Raw genomic sequence first — 18,925 nt, forward strand, 5'->3', positions numbered from 1 at the left:
CTTGGTAGGAAGCTTAGCATGAGATAGAGCTTCAGGAGCCAGTGAGAGCTCAGTACGAGGTGGAGCTCCAGGAGCAAGTGGATCGGGCATAAAATAGGAGACTTGAAAGGATGATAAGCGATGTCACAAGATGAAGTTCCTATTACCACATGAGACTATCCCAAGCAGATCTCAGGTCAAGTAGGTCACAGCACATGACGGAGATGAGATCGAGCAGCCTGGCTCGACTCCTATGTTTGCCCATCCATGAGTAGTCAGATGTTTGCCTTAAGGCATGGGGGCAAGATCATCCAAAAGCTTTTAGAGTTAGGTGGAGGCCGAATGTTGAGTTGAGGTGGAGATCGTTGAAATTTTAATGCCTTAAATTTGATTCATAGTAGTGAAGACTAGATGCAGAGAAGTCCAGCATGCACTGCACGACATGAGGAACCCAGAATGCAACATAGCAGGGCCTACAGCGTGCGGCCCAGCAGGGCCCATAGTGCGTAGGCCCATAGGCCTGGCCTGTGGCCCAGGATGCTGCAGCGTGCGTAGCCCAGGTGAGTGCATGGGCGCATGGTCCAAGCAGGCACGTGGCCCAGGATGCATGCAAGCATGCGGTCCAGGCAGGCGCCCATGTAGCGTAGCCCCGCTTGTTGGTGTGGTCCACAATGGATCGCATGGGATGTCGCTATTCATGCGAGCACTGTGGACCACCCTAGTCCATGAGGCAAAAATCACAGCTCATGGGAGCTATTTGCATGATTCGATGGCTACGATGGAGCAGATGCATGATCTGAAGGCCAGGAATGCTTGCAAAAAAAATCTAATAGCTAGAAAGGTTTCTAAGTTCTGGTGAAAACCTATTTTTGATGCAAACTAGATTTTGAGCCTATAAAAGTGGGTGCACAGACTTGAGAATAGAGTGTAGTGGCTGAGAGCACCTAAGAGGCAGATACTTGGAGTATCAGGAAGTGTCCAGGGCATCAAAGGATCTTGGTATGACAGGCCTGTGAGAGTCTCCTTTGGGATTTCTTTAAGAACTTTTGTAAGGGATGAGAGGTGAGTGCTTCTTGTTGAGAGAGAGGGTTTATATATAAGAGTTGAGAGTGTATAATCTTCTCTTGTATTTATTTTCTTTCTCATTGTAAAATCTTGTATATCCCGTGGAGCTAAGCCTTGGGCTGATCTATGTATTTGATTGTATTTTTTTTATTTTTTTCTTTCTTTCTACTGTAACAAGTGGTACCAGATCTCCAACAAGTTCCACACTTGATAACACAATGACACAACCAATGGCAAGAGGAAATACAATAGGAGGTACACTAGGAGGTAAGCCTTGAGTTACAACGGGAGTTGCAGTAGGAGATGGTTCAGATAAGGGAAACAACATATAAGAAGAGATGAGGGAAACAATTTGTGCTATGATGTCGGAACTCAACCAATCATGTGCCTCTCGATCTGATCAAAACTATTTAGATGTATAATAACTTATTTTGAATTCTAAACTATTTTATTATAAGACATTTTAAAAAACTTAATGTAATATTTTACTACTATGAGATCATTTAATTTTTATTTTGATGTTTGTAATTTTTGAGAAAAATATAATGTTACGAATGAATGAATTTATTATGAATAATTTGTATGGGGTAGTTAGTTGTATATGAATATTTGAGTGATTTATTGGATATTTTAGGGTTATTTTTAAAAAAATTAAATTTAATGATGAATTAGTGACAGATTTGTAACGAAATATGTAATGGATTTGTTCTAAATATTGTGATAGATTTGTGATGAAAATTTGTGATACATTTGTTCCAAATATTATAATGGATAGTGATGGAATTTTGTGATCGATTTGTAATGGAACTTTATAACTGATTTGTGACAGATTTGTTTTGAATATTGTGACAGATTTGTGATAGATTTATTCTAAATATTATGATAGATTTGTGACAGATCAATTATGAAATTTTATGATGGACAATCCATCATAATTTTTATTACTGATCTATCATAAATTTTCATCACAAATCCATCATAAATCCATTGTGATGGATTTTATTTTAAATATCATTTACTATTTGTGATGAAGTTTATGACCAAAATTTGAGATTATGACAGAAATTTTCATCACATTTTTTTTCAATTAGGGTTTCAATGATGGAATCTTATTGACAGAAAATTTTTTCAATGACAGAAATTTTTTTCAATGACAGAAGTTTTTTTTTCATCACATTTTCATCACAAAAATTTTTACAGAATCTTATTGACTGGCAACTTCTTTGTGCCTGATTCTAGTATAGCGAACAATCAATTTTTCTGAGATTTTGGATTGCGTCACCTCTTATTTCACATATACTTTCATCTAGAATAAGAATCAATAAGGGTGCATTTGGTTAACCACAAAAAAAATACTTTTTTTGCTTTTTGATTTTTGAAAAGCAAAAATCAAAAAGCAATGTTTGATAGCACCACAAAAAGCAAAAAGTAAAAATCAAAATAGCAAAAATAATTACTTTTTATGGAAAGCTAATTTTTTTTTGCTTTTTAAAATTTGCTTTTGTTTCTTCCTGACTTACCCCGATTCGCGCCGATGCTCGCCACCTCCCCCTCCCCCTCCTGACGCCTCCTCCACCTTTGCTCTCGAAGTTGGCCAGGTGCTCCTCGAAGGCCTTGATGGCGTGGTGGATGAGCTCCCAATCAGGAGAGCAGTCCCAGCAGGACTAGAAGCTAGTGTAGTAGTCGAAGCTGAAGAAAATTTTGTCCAATCGCATCAAATGCAGGAGGAAGAATAGATTAGTTATTAAAAATTTTCATAATGTTTATGAATTCTTATCTTGATTCGTAGTAAAAAAAGATCAAGATTGAAGAAGGTCTTCGATTAATATGCTTCGTAAGATCTAGATGCGTGGATCCTGTACTTCATGTGTACGTCAAACTCTGTAGAAAAGAGAGATGAATGTCTACTTTAGAGAGGAGGGAGAAGAACCCTTGAGATCTGATCTCAAGGCCTTGGAACAGCCCACATGTCACCAAAAAGGGAGAAAAGATGCCAAGAGGAGAGAGATGCCCAGGGAGAGGTGATGCCTAAGGAGAGGGGATGCCCAAACCTTCTTCATGCTTGGATTGGTTGGTTGATTGATTGTTTCTCTTCTCCACACCCCTCTTTAAATAGGCAAGAGATTCTAAATCAAATCAAACTCTTTTATGTGCTAGGAGTAGGACTCTCCATGTTTGACTCAAATCCAAACTCCCTAAAGCATAAGAAATCCTAATCCAAGTAGGAGAGGTGCCAACTTGCACCTCCCTTCATTGTGCCGCACACCCAAGGGGAGAGGGCTGTTTTTAGTCCCTTCCCAACCACCTTGATCGTCCCACATGATGAGAGAATAGCTAAAAAAAAAGACTAAGTGGATCAAATTAGATTTGGTTTAGATTTGGATTCAATTGAAATCCAACTCGAATCTGATTCGATCAATTTTGAAAAGGCTACCGATCCTAATCCAATTAGGATTCTTATCCAAGTCCAACTTGATAAATTAATCCAATCGAGCCTTAAAAAAATTAAATACAATTAAATTAGATATGATCTAAAGTAATTTAGACTCAAATCGAATCTCTCATAATCATTTGGATCATTGATTTGATTTAATTCATCTCTGAAATCAAACTCACATCTCATGCATAGTACTAGCTGAACATAGTCAGTGTTTAATTCCATATGACCTACAACTTAATTCTCAATTAAGTTAATCTACATGTTCAATCAAGTCTTATACTTTCAAATTGAATACATAAATATTCGATCAATTTTTTTCTATATTGTTTGACTTTGGTGCATGACTCCATAGGTTCGAACACTAAATTGGTAGCATAGAAACTCTTCCTATATTAATAGAAGTGACCATCTAGTAATGATACCTGATGTCCGAATAGATCGAATATTTGCAAAGCAATATTCAAAAACCTCAATATATGGTTATCGTATAATTCATCTCTTTGATCCTAATGCTTAAGATGACCTAGGGTTTAACTATCAACCCTGAAACAGTCATCCACATCATATTTCAACCTTTCAAGTCTATCGTATGGATTATCCTGATTAAGATTTTACTAAATTAAAATATAGTGATGTATTAACTCCTATAATTCGGAGGGGTTAATCTCATCTTGATCTACATACAGACTTCACAAGTACTTGACTGCACCCAGTAGTCTTTTGTTACTGCATTAGAAATGCAGGTAATCCCGCACCAAAATATAGTGAGTTGCTTATAAATCACTATGATGATCTCAGATCTGAGGGATACTTATGTCTATATATTTTACGAGCTACTCTTGATAGCAAAGCACTCAATAGGTGAGTCACTTGTTCAGTGATGATGAACTCCTATATCTCATTTGTATGCCATACCGGTTTCTCTACACTCTTTGATTACGAGGATAACCAATCTATTTGACATACAACAACCTACACTTGATAAATGTCATCATCCTATTAATGACATATCATTTGATCACGAATATATTTAAAAATTATTAGATAAATCTTTTTTATCGATCATAATATAGTTCTAAGGACTTCATCATAATACAAGAGTTCTAATAAAGAAGATGTATACCTTATGATAAAAATACCAAAATAATTTTTATTCATTGATCAATAATTCATATACAAAATCTAATTATTTACAATAAGCCAATTGGCTTTAAGACAAAATTTTCAATAACTCCCACTTGGACTAAAGCCAATCAGGATAGTATATTATACCCATCTTTCACTTATGATCGTCAAACTTTTTGATCCTAAAAGCTTTAGTGAAGGGATCGGCTAGGTTCTTTTTTTCGTCAATCTTTTTCAGCTCGACATCATCTCGATCTATGATTTCACGGACAAGATGATAGCATCGCAGAATATGTTTGGTTCTGTGATGGCACTTAAGCTCTTTAGCTTGTGTTATGGCTCCAGTATTATCGCAATATAGTAAAACTGAACCATCAAAAGAAGAAACTATTCTAAGTTCAGTGATGAACTTTTCAACCAAATAGCCTCCTTTGAAGCATTAGATATCACAATATAAATTTTTCTTCGCATACTAAATTAACCACCGTATGTTGCTTAGAACTCTTCCAGCAAATTGCTCCTCCATTCATGGTGAACATGTAGTCCGACATGCTTTTACTGTCATTATGATCTGATTGAAAATTAAAATCAGTATATCTCACAAGTTTCAAGTTAGTGTCTCTATAGATAAGCCATTGATCCTTAATATTTCTCAAATGCTTAATGATTGTCTTCACAACCTTGCAATGGTTCTCTCCCAGATCAGACTGGTTCTTACTCACTACTCTTAGTGAATTGGCTACATTCGGTCTCGTACACATTATGACGTATATGATAGATCCCACTATCCAAGCATATAGGATTTACTCATATGCTCTCTCTCCTGAGGGGTTATCAGACAATCTTTCTTAGAGAGAAAAATTTTTTGGTCTATCAATAGATAGTCCTTTTTAGAATTCTCCAAGCTAAACTGTTTCAACATGGTATCGATGTACATAAACTGGGACAACCTAAACAACCTTCTAGATGAATCTCTATAGATCTTCATCACTAGGATGTGGGATGCTTCTCCCAAATCTTTCATGAAGAATTGCGATAATAGCCATAGCTTTATACTTTGCAAAGCTAGAATATCATTTTCTATTAATAGTATGTCATTTACATACAGTACAAGAAAGATGACTACAGAATTGATAGCTCACTTGTAGATGCAAGGCTCTTCTCCTTCCTAATGAAGTCATATATTTTGATCATCTTATCAAAATGTATGTTCCAACTCCTAGATACTTGCTTTAGTCCATAGATGGACCTATTTAGCTCGCATACTTTAGATTTATCTGAGGATGTGAACCTTTCAGATTGTATTATATACACCTCTTCTTCCAACTCTCCATTAAGGAAGATGGTTTTGACATCCATTTGCCAGATCTCAAAATCTAAGTGTGCCACTATCGCAAGCATGATCCGAATAGATTTGAGCATTGCCACAGGAGAGAGCATCTCGTCATAGTCAATACCATAACACTGACGGTACCCCTTGGTAACTAGATAGGCTTTATAGGTCTCCACCTTTCTGTCTGCTTCTCTTTTTCTCTTGAAAATCTATTTACACCCTATAGGTTTAATCCCTTCAAGTGGATCAACCAGTGTACATACGCCATTGATCTCCATGAACTCTATCTCAAATTTTATGGCATCAAACCATTTCTGAAAGTCAGACTTTTGCATCAAATCCATGTAGGTGATCGAATCTTCATTGTTCTCATCTAGTTCAATAGGATCACCATCTCGGATCAAAAAATCGTAGTGTCTATCCAATTGATGCGACACTCTATTGGACATCCTTAATGGCACCTCTACAGCTCTGGATTTGATTCTCTAATCAAATTTGATTCTGTATGTACCGATATTTCTATCTCATGAACTTTATTAAATTTAAATTTAGTGGCATTAGTTCCTTCTTCAAAAAAATTTTTTCTAAAAAGATTATCCTATTGCTGATGAACATCTTTTGCTCTTTAGCGAGGTAAAAATAGTATCCTTTAGTTTTCTTTAGGTACCCTTCGAACAAGTATTTATTGGATCTAGATCCAAGCTTGTCTGTTTTTAAATACTTGACATAAGTCAAAATCTCCAAATCTTAAGATGTGAGAGCACTACTTACGTCCTGACCATATCTCATATGGTGTTTTATTTATAGACTTACTCGAGATCTTATTAAGTATGTGGCAGGTAGTTTCAAGAGTATATCTCCAAAAGGATATTGGTAAAGTCGCAAAGCCTATCATGGACCGAACCATATCTAATAATGTTCGATTCCTCCTTTCTGACACCCTATTATGTTTGGTATTTCAGGAGGGGTCCTTTGTGAGATAATTTTATTCTCTTCTAGATATGTCAGAAAATGACTAGTGAGGTATTCACCTCCTCGATTTGATCGAAGAGTTTTAATACTCTTCTAGTTTATTTTTTTACTTTACTATAAAATCATTTAAATATTTTAAATGATTTAGATTTATGCTTCATATGGTAAACGTATCCATATCTCGATAGATCATCAGTAAATATAATGAAGTAATAATATCTTCCTCTGATGCCTATATTCATAGGTCTACATACTATTACATGTATGTCCTAGAAGTCAATATGGCTGATATATTATAATAAAGTTAAGACATAATTTTGTACTTAATATATTGATTTGATCAATAAAAGGACAAGATTATTTTTCATTCAAGTGTGATGTGTCTTTGAATCATCCATGAAATTAATAATTCGATACATATTCTCAAAATTGAGAATTAGAGACATGTATTTAATTCTTAAATACTCTCCATCATAGTATTATTATAAGACGGTGATCGATCCAGATAGACCAGCGCACAGATCGCTTCCTTCGGGATAGATGAGTTTCTGATCTACAATATAGAGATATTGAGTGATGAGTGTGGGTAGTTGTTAGAGAATAACTAGTACTGAGCGTGACCATACGAGAGATCACTTAAATTTTAGTCGATCGTCAGTGATTGTCTCAATGCTGTAGTTGTGTGAATGATCATTTGATCTGCAATGGTATGACTGCTTGTAGTGAAGCTGCTGGAGTTTGATTGACACATAAATATAGTCTCAATGAATCTTTGTAGTGAATGTTGACGATAGTTAGTCTACTATAAAAGTAAGGTACATATCAAGATAAAATCTATCGATCTTGATAGAAAGGAGTAGTCCTATAAAATTTGAGAGGCTAAGTCCGAGAGTCTGTGACTACAGTAGTGTGATTGATAGAAAAGAATTTTCATAAAGATCACACTTAAACTTGAGCTGATCAAATCTATCATATGACTGATGATGAGGTTTGATGATTTATCCATGATCTGCCATCTAGTCGGAACTTACGATAGAGAGACTGAATCACACGTGAACTACATATACCTTGAGGTTCTTTTTCGGTTCAACTGATTGCCACTACATACTGCTAGGTATCACTGGTGGATTGTGAGAGCTCACTAGGATTGCTCAGGATCAATAATCCTTGATGAGTTAGAGTGAAATTATTTTGATCCATTAAAAAGATTTCAATGATACTATGATAGAGATCATTGTATACCTCACTACCAGATAGAATTGAACCTATGGGATCACACAACAAAAGGATTAGATCTGGAATAAGTAATTGGGCTTATGAAGTCTCAATTGAATTTAGAAAAACCTTATTGGGTTCAGGGTAAACTTGCTAGCACATGATTGGATCAATTTTCTCTTTACATTTGAATTTCTTATTTGATAAGATTAATTCAAATTTAATTATCTGCTAATAACTTAAATAAATTAAATTCATTAGCTCTAATTATTGGATGCTTAAGATTTTGAATCAAATGAATTAAGGGTTCAAGCCCTTAATTAATTTTCTTAATAGTTTTAATTAGGTGCCACTTGATTTGATCAAGTTGGGTGTGCCCACCCATTAGAGAGTGTGTGGGACTAGCATGGGGCATCCCATGGGTGCCATGTGGCATGTGTATTTGTGGATGCAAAGGCTCCAATAGTTGGCGCCTAAAGGATCTCCTAAAAAGAATCAAATGACTAAAGGAATAAGGATTCCTAATATAAGTAGGAGTTGTATTAAGTGGTTGTTTGGTTTTGAATAGGATTCAAACCTTATGCCTATTTAAAGGGGCCTTCCCTAAGGCCTCTAAAAAATTCAATCAGCAACCCCACGCCTCCATAGAGTAGCCCACGCCCCCTCTCTTTCTTCTCATTTCTCTTCTCCCTTAAAGATCCAACGCCCAAGCCTTGGGCATCCTCCATCTTCCATGCCCAAAGGAGTTTAGGCATCCCACTTGTTTGCTGGTTTCTAATTTCTGATTACTTCATAATCAAAGAAAGAAAAGCAAGAGAAGAAAAGAAGAAGAAGATCAAGAAAAGGATCAAAGAGTTGATCGCGATCCAGACTTCATTCAGATTTACAAGCTGATTTTGTTTAGAGAAGAAAAATCAATACCAAAAAGGATTGTTCTAATCTGATCCTGAGTAGATACCCATAGAGGTCGGATACTTGTATGGCTAAGAGAGAATCTATTCTCTTCTAGATTCAAATTTGAAGAAAAAATTTGCGAAACAGGTATGTGATTCAATCATATATTCAATTTCAGTATATGTTCAATTTCAGCATATGAAGTAGATCCTAGTGCTTTATGTTTTATGCATGCATGATATAGATTAAAAGGTATTTTAATTTTTTATTCTGTTGCATTGTTTAGAAAAAAATTTTTGAAACATACATGCATGCCCCGACATGAAAAATTCAATACATACATCACTATATACTAGATCTAGAACATCACTGACTCACTCATCTTTTTTCTTAAAAGGTGACTTAATCATCTTACTAAGAAGACAAGATTCACAGGTCGGTAATGATTCACAATCATTAATTTCAAGGACACCCTCCTTGATTAATCTATCTATCCTGTTCTTTTTCATATAACCTAGCCTATAATGCCAAAGGTAGGAGTTGCTGACATTATTTATCCTAGGATATTTGTTCAATTGTACATTACACCAACAGGCTGTGATAGTAAGTATATGCTATATTTCAATTATCCTCGCATGATTTTAGTATCATTTATAATGATATCATAAAAATTATTCTTTATTAAAAATTTAAAATCAAGTTTGGCCAAAAGGCGTATAGAGATGACATTCATCATAAAAGAAGGACAATAATGATACTCATCTAACATGACATTACTAGACTTAAAAACTAGCTGCATAGTTTTTAAAGTTAGAACTGAAACAAAGCTTCCATCTCTAACATTCAGGAACCACTCACCTTCTCTAAACTTCCTACTGACATGTAGTTCTTGTAATGAATTGCAAATATTAATTAAAATTTTAGTATCTAATACCCAGGTAGTAATATCACAGATAGAGAAATTACAAGGAGTTATCATATAAGCACCTTATGAAGTAACAGATTGCTTGCTTCTCTTATTCTTTGGCCTGTTTGGGTTAAGGAAAGCTATATATGCAGGACAGTTTCTCTTTCAGTGATCCTATTTCTTATAGAAGAAGCATTCTACTTGGCTCTTATCGATTTTTGACTTCTTGCTCTACTTCAGCTTTGGATCAGTGGCACGAATCTTTTATGCCTTCTTCTTCTTTTCTCTCTTGGAGGAATGACAACCTGCAAATGATCCTCCCACAACATGCACTAGCTCCTTCTAGAGCTGAAGATCCTTCTTGAATGTCTGTAGCAATCCTAGCAAATCATGATAGTGCACTGCAGGCTTGGTCATTCTATAATGACTCAAGAAGGATAGGTAGGACTTTAGTAGTAAGTTAAGGATAGCATCCTTGCCCAATTGTTCATGTAACGAAAAGTCAAGTTTGCTCAAGTATTTAATCTACTTAATCATATACAATATATCATCTATGACTGATGCTCCTCACATATGGACATTGAATACAGCACAAAAGATCTTATGTCTCTCAGCATCCTCAAGGATGTCGAAGGACTCATTCAGCAATTGAATCATCTCCTCAGGTTGCACCTCGAACTTACAGCTAAGTTTGTCATTTATGGTTTCCCTCATTACGCAACATACTGTAGTGCGGTCATTGAGCCACTTCATATAAGTATCTCTCATAGCACAGGATGCGTTAGCAGTAGATTCTTTGGATGTGAGATTCGTAAATATGTACAGAATCCTTTTGTGCTCTAGGATGATCTTTAGCTTTTGATATCAACTATCAAAATTTGATCCGGTATGCTTGGCACTATCCAATAGCAATCGGAGCGATAATGTGTTGGCCATAGCTGAAAAGAAAATCAAAAATCTATTAGTATATGAATTCTTTTAATCCTAAAGATATAGACTTTAGTCTAAAGGTCCTCCCACTATTTTATATGAATTGATAGCCTCTACCTCCAATTCAAAAAATTACACTAATCCCTTAGTGCATACTAAAATCCACACAAACTGTATTCAGGTCCGAGTGTGGCTCAACCAACCCTAGTGCATCCATGGATAGGTTCTTGACTAATTGTTTCATCAAATAATTTCTAGCAATTTGATTTTACTCTACGCATCTCTTCAGTAGGCGTGTGGTGCCTCCATTGAAAATTCTAGTTAAGTCCAACTATTAACATGACTATAATAAGTGCATCCAACAAATAAATGTTCATGCTCGAATTTGGCTCGGCCAACCTGACCATTGATCTGAAGGGCACAACAAGGTGGTCATATGATGAATGATAATTTCCATATCCAATAGACGCCAGGCATGTGATACTTTCAATGCCTATTTAGAATATTGGACACATTATCATACACCTTAATAGGAGGCTATGAACTAGTTATCCCCATAACTGTATCATTTTTAAGGACCTAATAATTTAGAAGATTTAATTTAATGATTTGAGAATAAGAGAAGAGATTGACCTGTGAGTCCTAAGTCCTCCCACTGACTTTACCAAGTAGAAAGAGGACTTGATACAAGCTGGTCTAGAGATATCTAAATCAGTCATACTGATTTATCTTAATGGTATAGGTCAAATCGAATCAATCAATGATCTAATCAAAATATAATCTATCGAATTGATCAGGTAAGTGAGATTGGTGGGAGGGTCTGCCTCGACTTGCCTTAGACATCATTGAAATGGCCAGATAAGCAGACTACCAATTAAAAACCATCAATCGAATTATCATGCAATATTGCCAAACTTATCTTAGACACCAATTGATTGATTAGTTTCAATTCAGTTAGTCAAAGGACTCGGGCTAAACCTTTAAGCCATGATCATGGTCCAATTGGTATGGTCAAAAACATAGATTTGATTAAGCTACAACTATCAAGGTTGATCTAAAAAAATTCTGACTTAATCTAATTCAAATCAATTTCTCTAATTGGTCCATATTTGTTTCTAACCTTAGGTTTAATCTAGTTAGATGACTTGATTCATGCTAACCCATTGTCCATCAATTTATAAGGTGTCTTGAGATCTTCAATTTTCAAATCTAGATCTTTTTAAAACTTAATTCTAAATTAAGTATGTGAAATATGTATTTCAGTTTGTAGAACCATTCTACTAGAGTTTGAAGTGAAGTATACTATATGTTTCAAATCAAAATCTAATTTTCAATTCTATGTTTAACAATTAAACATGTATCAATTTTATGTATATATTATATGTATCATAGAAAATTCAGATTTCTACATCATATACAATTCAGATCATAAAATCTAATTTTTATATCAAAATTTATTTTGCTAGAATTATAATTAATCATAAATTATTTTAGATCTAATGTAAACATATTCATAATCAAAATAATTTTAAAATTTTTTTCACTATTCTTCATCATGAAACTTGATCATAATGGCACCTCTACACGTCATAAGAGCATCCCATCGTATAGGAAGAGAGAATTTTTAAACCCTACTTGCTCTTATGATTGGACGGCTTGGTGATCTTCTCAATTCGAGTACTGAGCTACTAAGATCTGAAATCTAATTGTCACACAATCCATGCATACACATGATCATACAAATATGATATACATCTAATTATATTAGATCAACATATAAGTTTATTTCAGATCTGAATCTATTTTTATTCAACATATAAAACTATTAATTTAGATCTAAAATAATTTAAAAATCTATTCTAAATATATGTATGATTGCATAAAAAAATTTTGGTTAGAGATGTGATCAAACATGTACAGATATTATGCTGAAATCAGATCTGAAACTTTGTCAAACAAATTCAGATCTGAGTCAGATTCAAACATCAATTCTCTAATTGAATTACATCACAAAACATCTATCAAAATATATTTAAATCTATACATAATCAAGTATTAAATTAGTACAAAATCTATACAAATTTTTTTTGCTAAAATAGATTTTCAGTAGTCCAGATTCAGGGACTGATTTCAATTCGATGCTCTGATCAAAAATAGATAAAAAATATACAAAAGATATCAGAAGAAACCAAGGTTACACATCAAAAATTTTAGTTAAAAATTAGATCAGAAAAAAGCAAAATAATTTCAAAATTAGACGATGTGATCGTGACATACAGGCCTGGCTCTGACATCAATTGAAGAAAAATTTTGTTCGATAGCAATGGTTGCTAGGAGGAAGAATAGATTAGTAATTAAAATTTTTTATAATAATTATGAATTCTTAACTTGATTTGCAGTGAAAAAGGATCAAGGTTGAAGAAGCTCCTTGATCAATATGCTTCGTGAGATCCGGATGCGCAAATCCTCTATTTCGTGTGCATGTCAAACTCTGTAGAAGAGAGGGATGAACATCTTCTTTGGAGAGGAGGGAGAAGAATCCTTGAGATCTAATCTCAAGACCTTGGAATAGCCCACACACCACTACAAAGGGAGGAAAGACGCCAAGAGGAGAGAGATGCCTAAGGAGAGTTGACGCCCAAGGAGAGGGGACGCCCAAACCTTCTTCATGTCTGGATTGGTTGGTTGATTGATTGTTTCTCTTCTCCACACCCCTCTTTAAATAGGCAAGAGGTCCTAGATCAAATCAAACTTCTTTAGGTGCTAGGAATAGGACTCTCCATGTATGAATCAAATCCAAACTCTCTAAAGCATAAGGAATCCTAATCCAAGTAGGAGAGGTACCAACTTTTGCCTCCCTTCATTATGCTGCACGTCTAAGGGGAGGAGGTTGTTTCCAGTCCCTTTCCAACCACCTTGGTCGGCCTACATGGTGAGAGAATAGCTAAAAAAAGTGACTAAATGGATCAAATCAGATTTGGTTTATATTTGAGTTCAATTCGAATCTAATTCGAATCCAATTCGAATCAATTTCGAAAAGACTACGGATCCTAATACAATTAGGATTCTTATCCAAGTCCAACTTAATAAATTAACCTAATCAACCCTTAATAAAATTAAATCGAATTAAATTAGATCTGATCTAAAATAATTAAGACTCAAATAGAATCTCTCATAATCTCTTGGATCATTGATTTGATTTAACTCATCTCCCAAATCAAATCCGTATTTTATGCTCAGTGCTAGCTGAACATAGTCAGTGTTTAATTCTGTATGACCTATAATTTAATTTTTAATTAACTTAATCTATATATTCAATCAAGTCTCATATTTTCAAATTGAATATATAAATATTCGATCAATTTTTTTATATTATTTGAATTTTGTGCGTGACTCTATAGGTTCGAACACTAAGCCAGTAGCATGAAACTCTTTCATATACTAATCGAAGTGACCATCTAGCAATGATATCCGATGTCCAGATAGGTCAAATATTTACAAAGCAATATTCAAGAACCTCGATATATGGTTACCTCATAATTCATTACTTTGATCCTAATACTCAAGATGACCTAGGGTTTAATTGTCAATCCTAAAACAGTCATCCACATCGTATTTCTATCTTTTAAATCTATCGTATGGATTATCCTGACCAAAATTTTACTAAATTAAAATACAATGATGCATTAACTCCTATAATTCGGAGGGGTCAATCCCATCTTGATCCATACACAGACTTTGTAAGTACTTGACTGTACCCAGTAGTCTTCCATCATTACATTAGAAATATAGGTAGTCCAGCATCAAAGCACAATGAGTTGCTTGCAAGTCGCTATGGTGATCTCAGGTCTGAGGGACACTTATGCCCATACGTTTTGCGAGCTGCTCTTGACAGCGGAGTATTCAGCAGGTGAGTCACTTGTTCAATGATGATGTACTCCTATATCTCTCTGTATACCATATCAGTGTTTTCATACTCTTTGGTTACAAGAACAACCAACCTATATGGCACACAATGACTTACACTTGATAAACATCATCGTCCTATTATTGATGTATCATTTGATCGTAGATATATTTAAGAATTATTCAATAAATTTTTTTTTATCGATCATAATATAGTTCTAAGGACTTCATCACAACACAAGAGTTCTAATAAAGAAGATGTATATCTTATGATGAAAATACCAAAATAATTTTTATTCATTGATCAATAATTCATATACAAAATTTAATTGTTTACAATAAGTCAATTGATTTTAAGACAATTTTCAACAGTATCTGCAGTCGAAGAGTGGTAGATGGACACCCCTCACTTGCCGGCACCGCCGCCTCTCCTCCCCCCACCACCACTGCCACTGCCATCATTGATTCCAGCGGATGCCACCATCCCTGGCCCATTTATCGATCTAAGATCAGGTATGGGAGCACCTCTTTGTCCTCATTTCCCAGCACCGTCGTCAGTGCCAGGATCGCTGCCGGCAGGAGCTTCAACACTGTCAGAGCACCGCCAATCGATAAGGCTCCAGCCGCCGCTATCGGGCTCTCAAAGTCCTCCCATCAGAGGCCGTCGAACTCCCGATACCCTTCTTCACCGGTGTCATCCCTGCCGCTTGACTTCAGGTCGACGGCGTCCGTTCCCCTTTGCCATCAAGGCTTGCACTCACCTCTCGCCTCTATCCTAACTCCATGGGCAGATTGTCAAATTAAGGTTCGATCTCGACGTGTTTGTGATGAGTTCTCTAATCAAATATTACTCTCATCTGGGTGGCCTAAAGTTCGCTTGTCAGATGTTCAATGAAAGCTCTAATAGAAACATAGTGTGCTGGATTAGTCTTATTAGCGTGTATTGTGCTCCTGATCTGGTGGATAAAGTGAGAGAATTCTTTGATCGGATGGCTGAAAGGAATGATGTTTCCTAGAGTGCAATGATAACGGGTTATATGCACAATAAACGTCCAAAATATTATCAAACATATTTTTTACTTTTTTACTTTTGTTCTATAGTAAAAATAAAAAAAATATATATTTTTTAGAAAATAAAAAATCAAAATCAAAAAATATAACTAAATGTATCTAATTGATTTACTTAAGATTAATTAATATAGACCTCACAAGATAGCACCATAGTCATATAGTTCAGAAATTTCTGCAGGATGAAATTTATGATATGATTGCAGATCTGAATTTATTTCTAATTATTTATTCCATCATTTTTTTTTTCTGGTAAGCATTTGATCCGGAATGTGCATGACATGCATGGAAAAAAAAATAATAATTTGATGAATTTTAATATGATGAGAAAGCAGTTGTTTGGTTGGATCTAATTTAGTATCTGCGGAGGCATGATATGTGTGGTCGTCTATATCTACATTTATTAGGTTGGATCCAAACTTTTTTTTTATTATTTTATTTATTTATTTATTTTGTCTCTCCAAGATGGGCATATGTACCAAGCGATCAAGAATATCCTATGTTGCGTCATTTTGTATATGTATTTTATTCCGCAAACGTGTCCAAACCACGCAATTATTAGTGCCATCCAACCAACGCATGCAAAGGGCCTCCAAGTATTACTTGAACCAGGTCCAATGGGCCATTCCAAATCCCACGGTGGATAACACGCCGCATTACCTTTATATTTCACCAATTCCAGATTGCGCGTTATCCACCGTGCATATGTTCTGGTCCACTTGGACCTAGTGCATTGCCACAATTTCTCGTAAAGAGGGGAAGGCCTAAATATTACAAGTGTTGCTTTCTGGTTGGATCGTCTACCGTGGACCTGGTCCAACTATTAATTGCTCAGTAGCCTTTTCGAAGCTTCAGTAGGTTCAACTTTTCTTCCATGCATTATTCAAGAAGCAAGTGTGATCTCAGGTCGATTTTGCTTGCTTTTTCAATTCTCAAGCTGAGACCGAAATCCACGGGTCCTTGCTCGCCACGCTTATTCTTTTTCTATTACAACAAACAAAGATAACGATTTGAATGTTTAACCGAAAAGTTGGGATGATATGATTCTCTCAAAAAGCAACCAATAACTCAGCTTCTACAAAATTTTTCATTTTTTCTTGCCACCATAACATCAGTAAGGTTGGCAACACTGGATCAAGAGATAATGGTTTCCATAATGCCATATCATTCCCACACCCTCCTCTCTTAGTTACAGTCTATACACTTAAATATTGGGTGACTATCTTACAGTGGTGGCTTAATTTACTGATAAGAACGATGTATTCCATCCACTTTCTAGAGATTTCTGGCAAGTTGTTGGGTCGTTATGTTACATGTAGTCCGAACCGGATGACACCGATTGCATGAAGGACCACGGATCACCATCTCCATAGCGACAGTCATGCGAGTTGCTGAAGAGTCCATTGGAAGGAGGAGACCCAAAGCTGGGTTCATTGATGTAGGGTGTCTGCTTGGGTGCCTCAGAGGAACCTGATCCAATCTGGGATCCATTGATCTCCTCATTCATTGATGGCCAGTCACTGAAGGCCATCATGGAATTGCACACTACTTCCATGTCCATGATCGCTTCTTTATTTTCATCAGGATCAACTTCAGGTGCAAAACTGGGGAGTGATTGAAGACTTGGACTTTCTAGAGTGGGAAGTTTCATGTTACTTAAAGCAGTTTCAATTGGCCTAACATAATCCTTGTTTTTCATATTGTTGTCCATGCTCAAGATCGCATCGCTTTCTTGCTTGCAAGATCTTCCTAAATACTGGAGGATTTGGTCCAAAGGCTCACCATCGCAAGAATGCAGCAGCTGGGTCCTGGAGTTGCTGATGATGGATGAGTTGCTGTGAGGATTAGCAAACGCAGTCTGACAACTTTTCTTCTTGAATACACGGCAAACAACCCATGCTTCCTCCTGCGTCGTTGCATCACCAGCAAGGCTAGAGGCCTAGATCACAAGGAATTAACATGACCATGTTCATTAGTTTTTATGGTAGTGATAAGGGAGTCAGAATTATGAAAGGCGACTCACGTTGGAAGAAGAAGTATTGGTGTCAAGGTGGTCATCAAGTCTATATTCATGCATGATCCAATCGGATTTTAAGCCATGGGGTGCTCTGCCACTGTAAAAGACCAGTGTCTTCCTCATGCCGATCCGTTTAAAGCGGGTGTAGATGACCTTATCACGACCGGTGGCTTTCCAGAACCCAGCTGCCGTCGCTCGGTTAGTCCGGGTGCCGGTCGGATACTTCTTGTCTTTGTGGCTGAAGAAATACCACTCATTTTGTGGGGTTGATCCTATTCTGCACTTGTCTGTGGAATTCAATGACATATAGAGGAATCACAGTGACACTATGTGCATTAGAGTAGAGAAATTGAACAAAAGGATATGGTTTAATTATGATGATACCTTGTATGTCCCATGGTTCTAGCTTATTGAGATCTATGTCACGTATGACATCCAAGTCGATCTTCTGGCAAGCCACCTTCTTCTTCAAATAATAGTTCAAGAGCTCCTCCTCGGTCGGATGGAAGCGAAAGCCTGGCGGCACGCAGGACTGGCCGTTCACTGAGATGCCCATATCTGTTGATCTCATATGGTTACAAGTGGAAAGGCATGAGTAACCTGAATTTGAGGAGGAAGAAGAGCATCTAGATGGGAAGAAAGGTGCAGGCCAAGTAGCTATATTTATATTGTTGTTAGATGACATGTAGAAAAAATTTGAGAATTTGGAGAAATGTGTTATCATTCGATTTGTTCTTGGTGTACTTCTTAGTGGGGTTAGTTTTGTTGGAATTGAATGGCGAAGAGCCACCTACCGAGACTAGGAGAGAGAAGGGGCTGTGGTCCTCAGGGAGTGGGGGAGTTGGGGAAAGGAGATGGAGAGGTGGCATTGGGAAGGAAAAGTTGCACCAGAAACCATGACACCCGACCTTAAAAATCTCCGGGAAAAGCACCCTCGGAACTACCTTGGACAGTAGAAAGAATCCCACTTTAAGCCACATCACTCGGTTTTTCTTTGTGTAACCACCGCAACAACAAATGCACAGAGAGACAGAAAGAGAGGAGGGATCGAAGATGGTGTTTGGAAGCATTGCG

General features: G+C 36.2%; 1 protein-coding gene and 1 pseudogene across 1 annotated transcript; both read right to left on the reverse strand.

Moving 5' to 3' along the window:
* Nucleotides 1–2,329: 2,329 nt before the first annotated feature.
* LOC140852371 (uncharacterized) lies at nucleotides 2,330–15,464 on the reverse strand (annotated as a pseudogene).
* A 1,443-nt stretch (nucleotides 15,465–16,907) lies between these two features.
* Nucleotides 16,908–18,598, reverse strand: LOC105033099 (NAC domain-containing protein 43). The gene is made up of 3 exons (XM_010907751.4): nucleotides 18,236–18,598; nucleotides 17,858–18,138; nucleotides 16,908–17,773 (listed from the first exon to the last, which is right to left on the reverse strand). Exons 1-3 carry the CDS (start codon nucleotides 18,573–18,575, stop codon nucleotides 17,144–17,146), a joined length of 1,251 nt encoding a protein of 416 aa, XP_010906053.2. The 5' UTR covers nucleotides 18,576–18,598; the 3' UTR covers nucleotides 16,908–17,143.
* Between the last annotated feature and the right edge of the window lie 327 nt (nucleotides 18,599–18,925).

The sequence above is a fragment of the Elaeis guineensis genome, chromosome 11 (assembly GCF_000442705.2).
Source record: "Elaeis guineensis isolate ETL-2024a chromosome 11, EG11, whole genome shotgun sequence".
NCBI lineage: Eukaryota > Viridiplantae > Streptophyta > Magnoliopsida > Arecales > Arecaceae > Elaeis > Elaeis guineensis.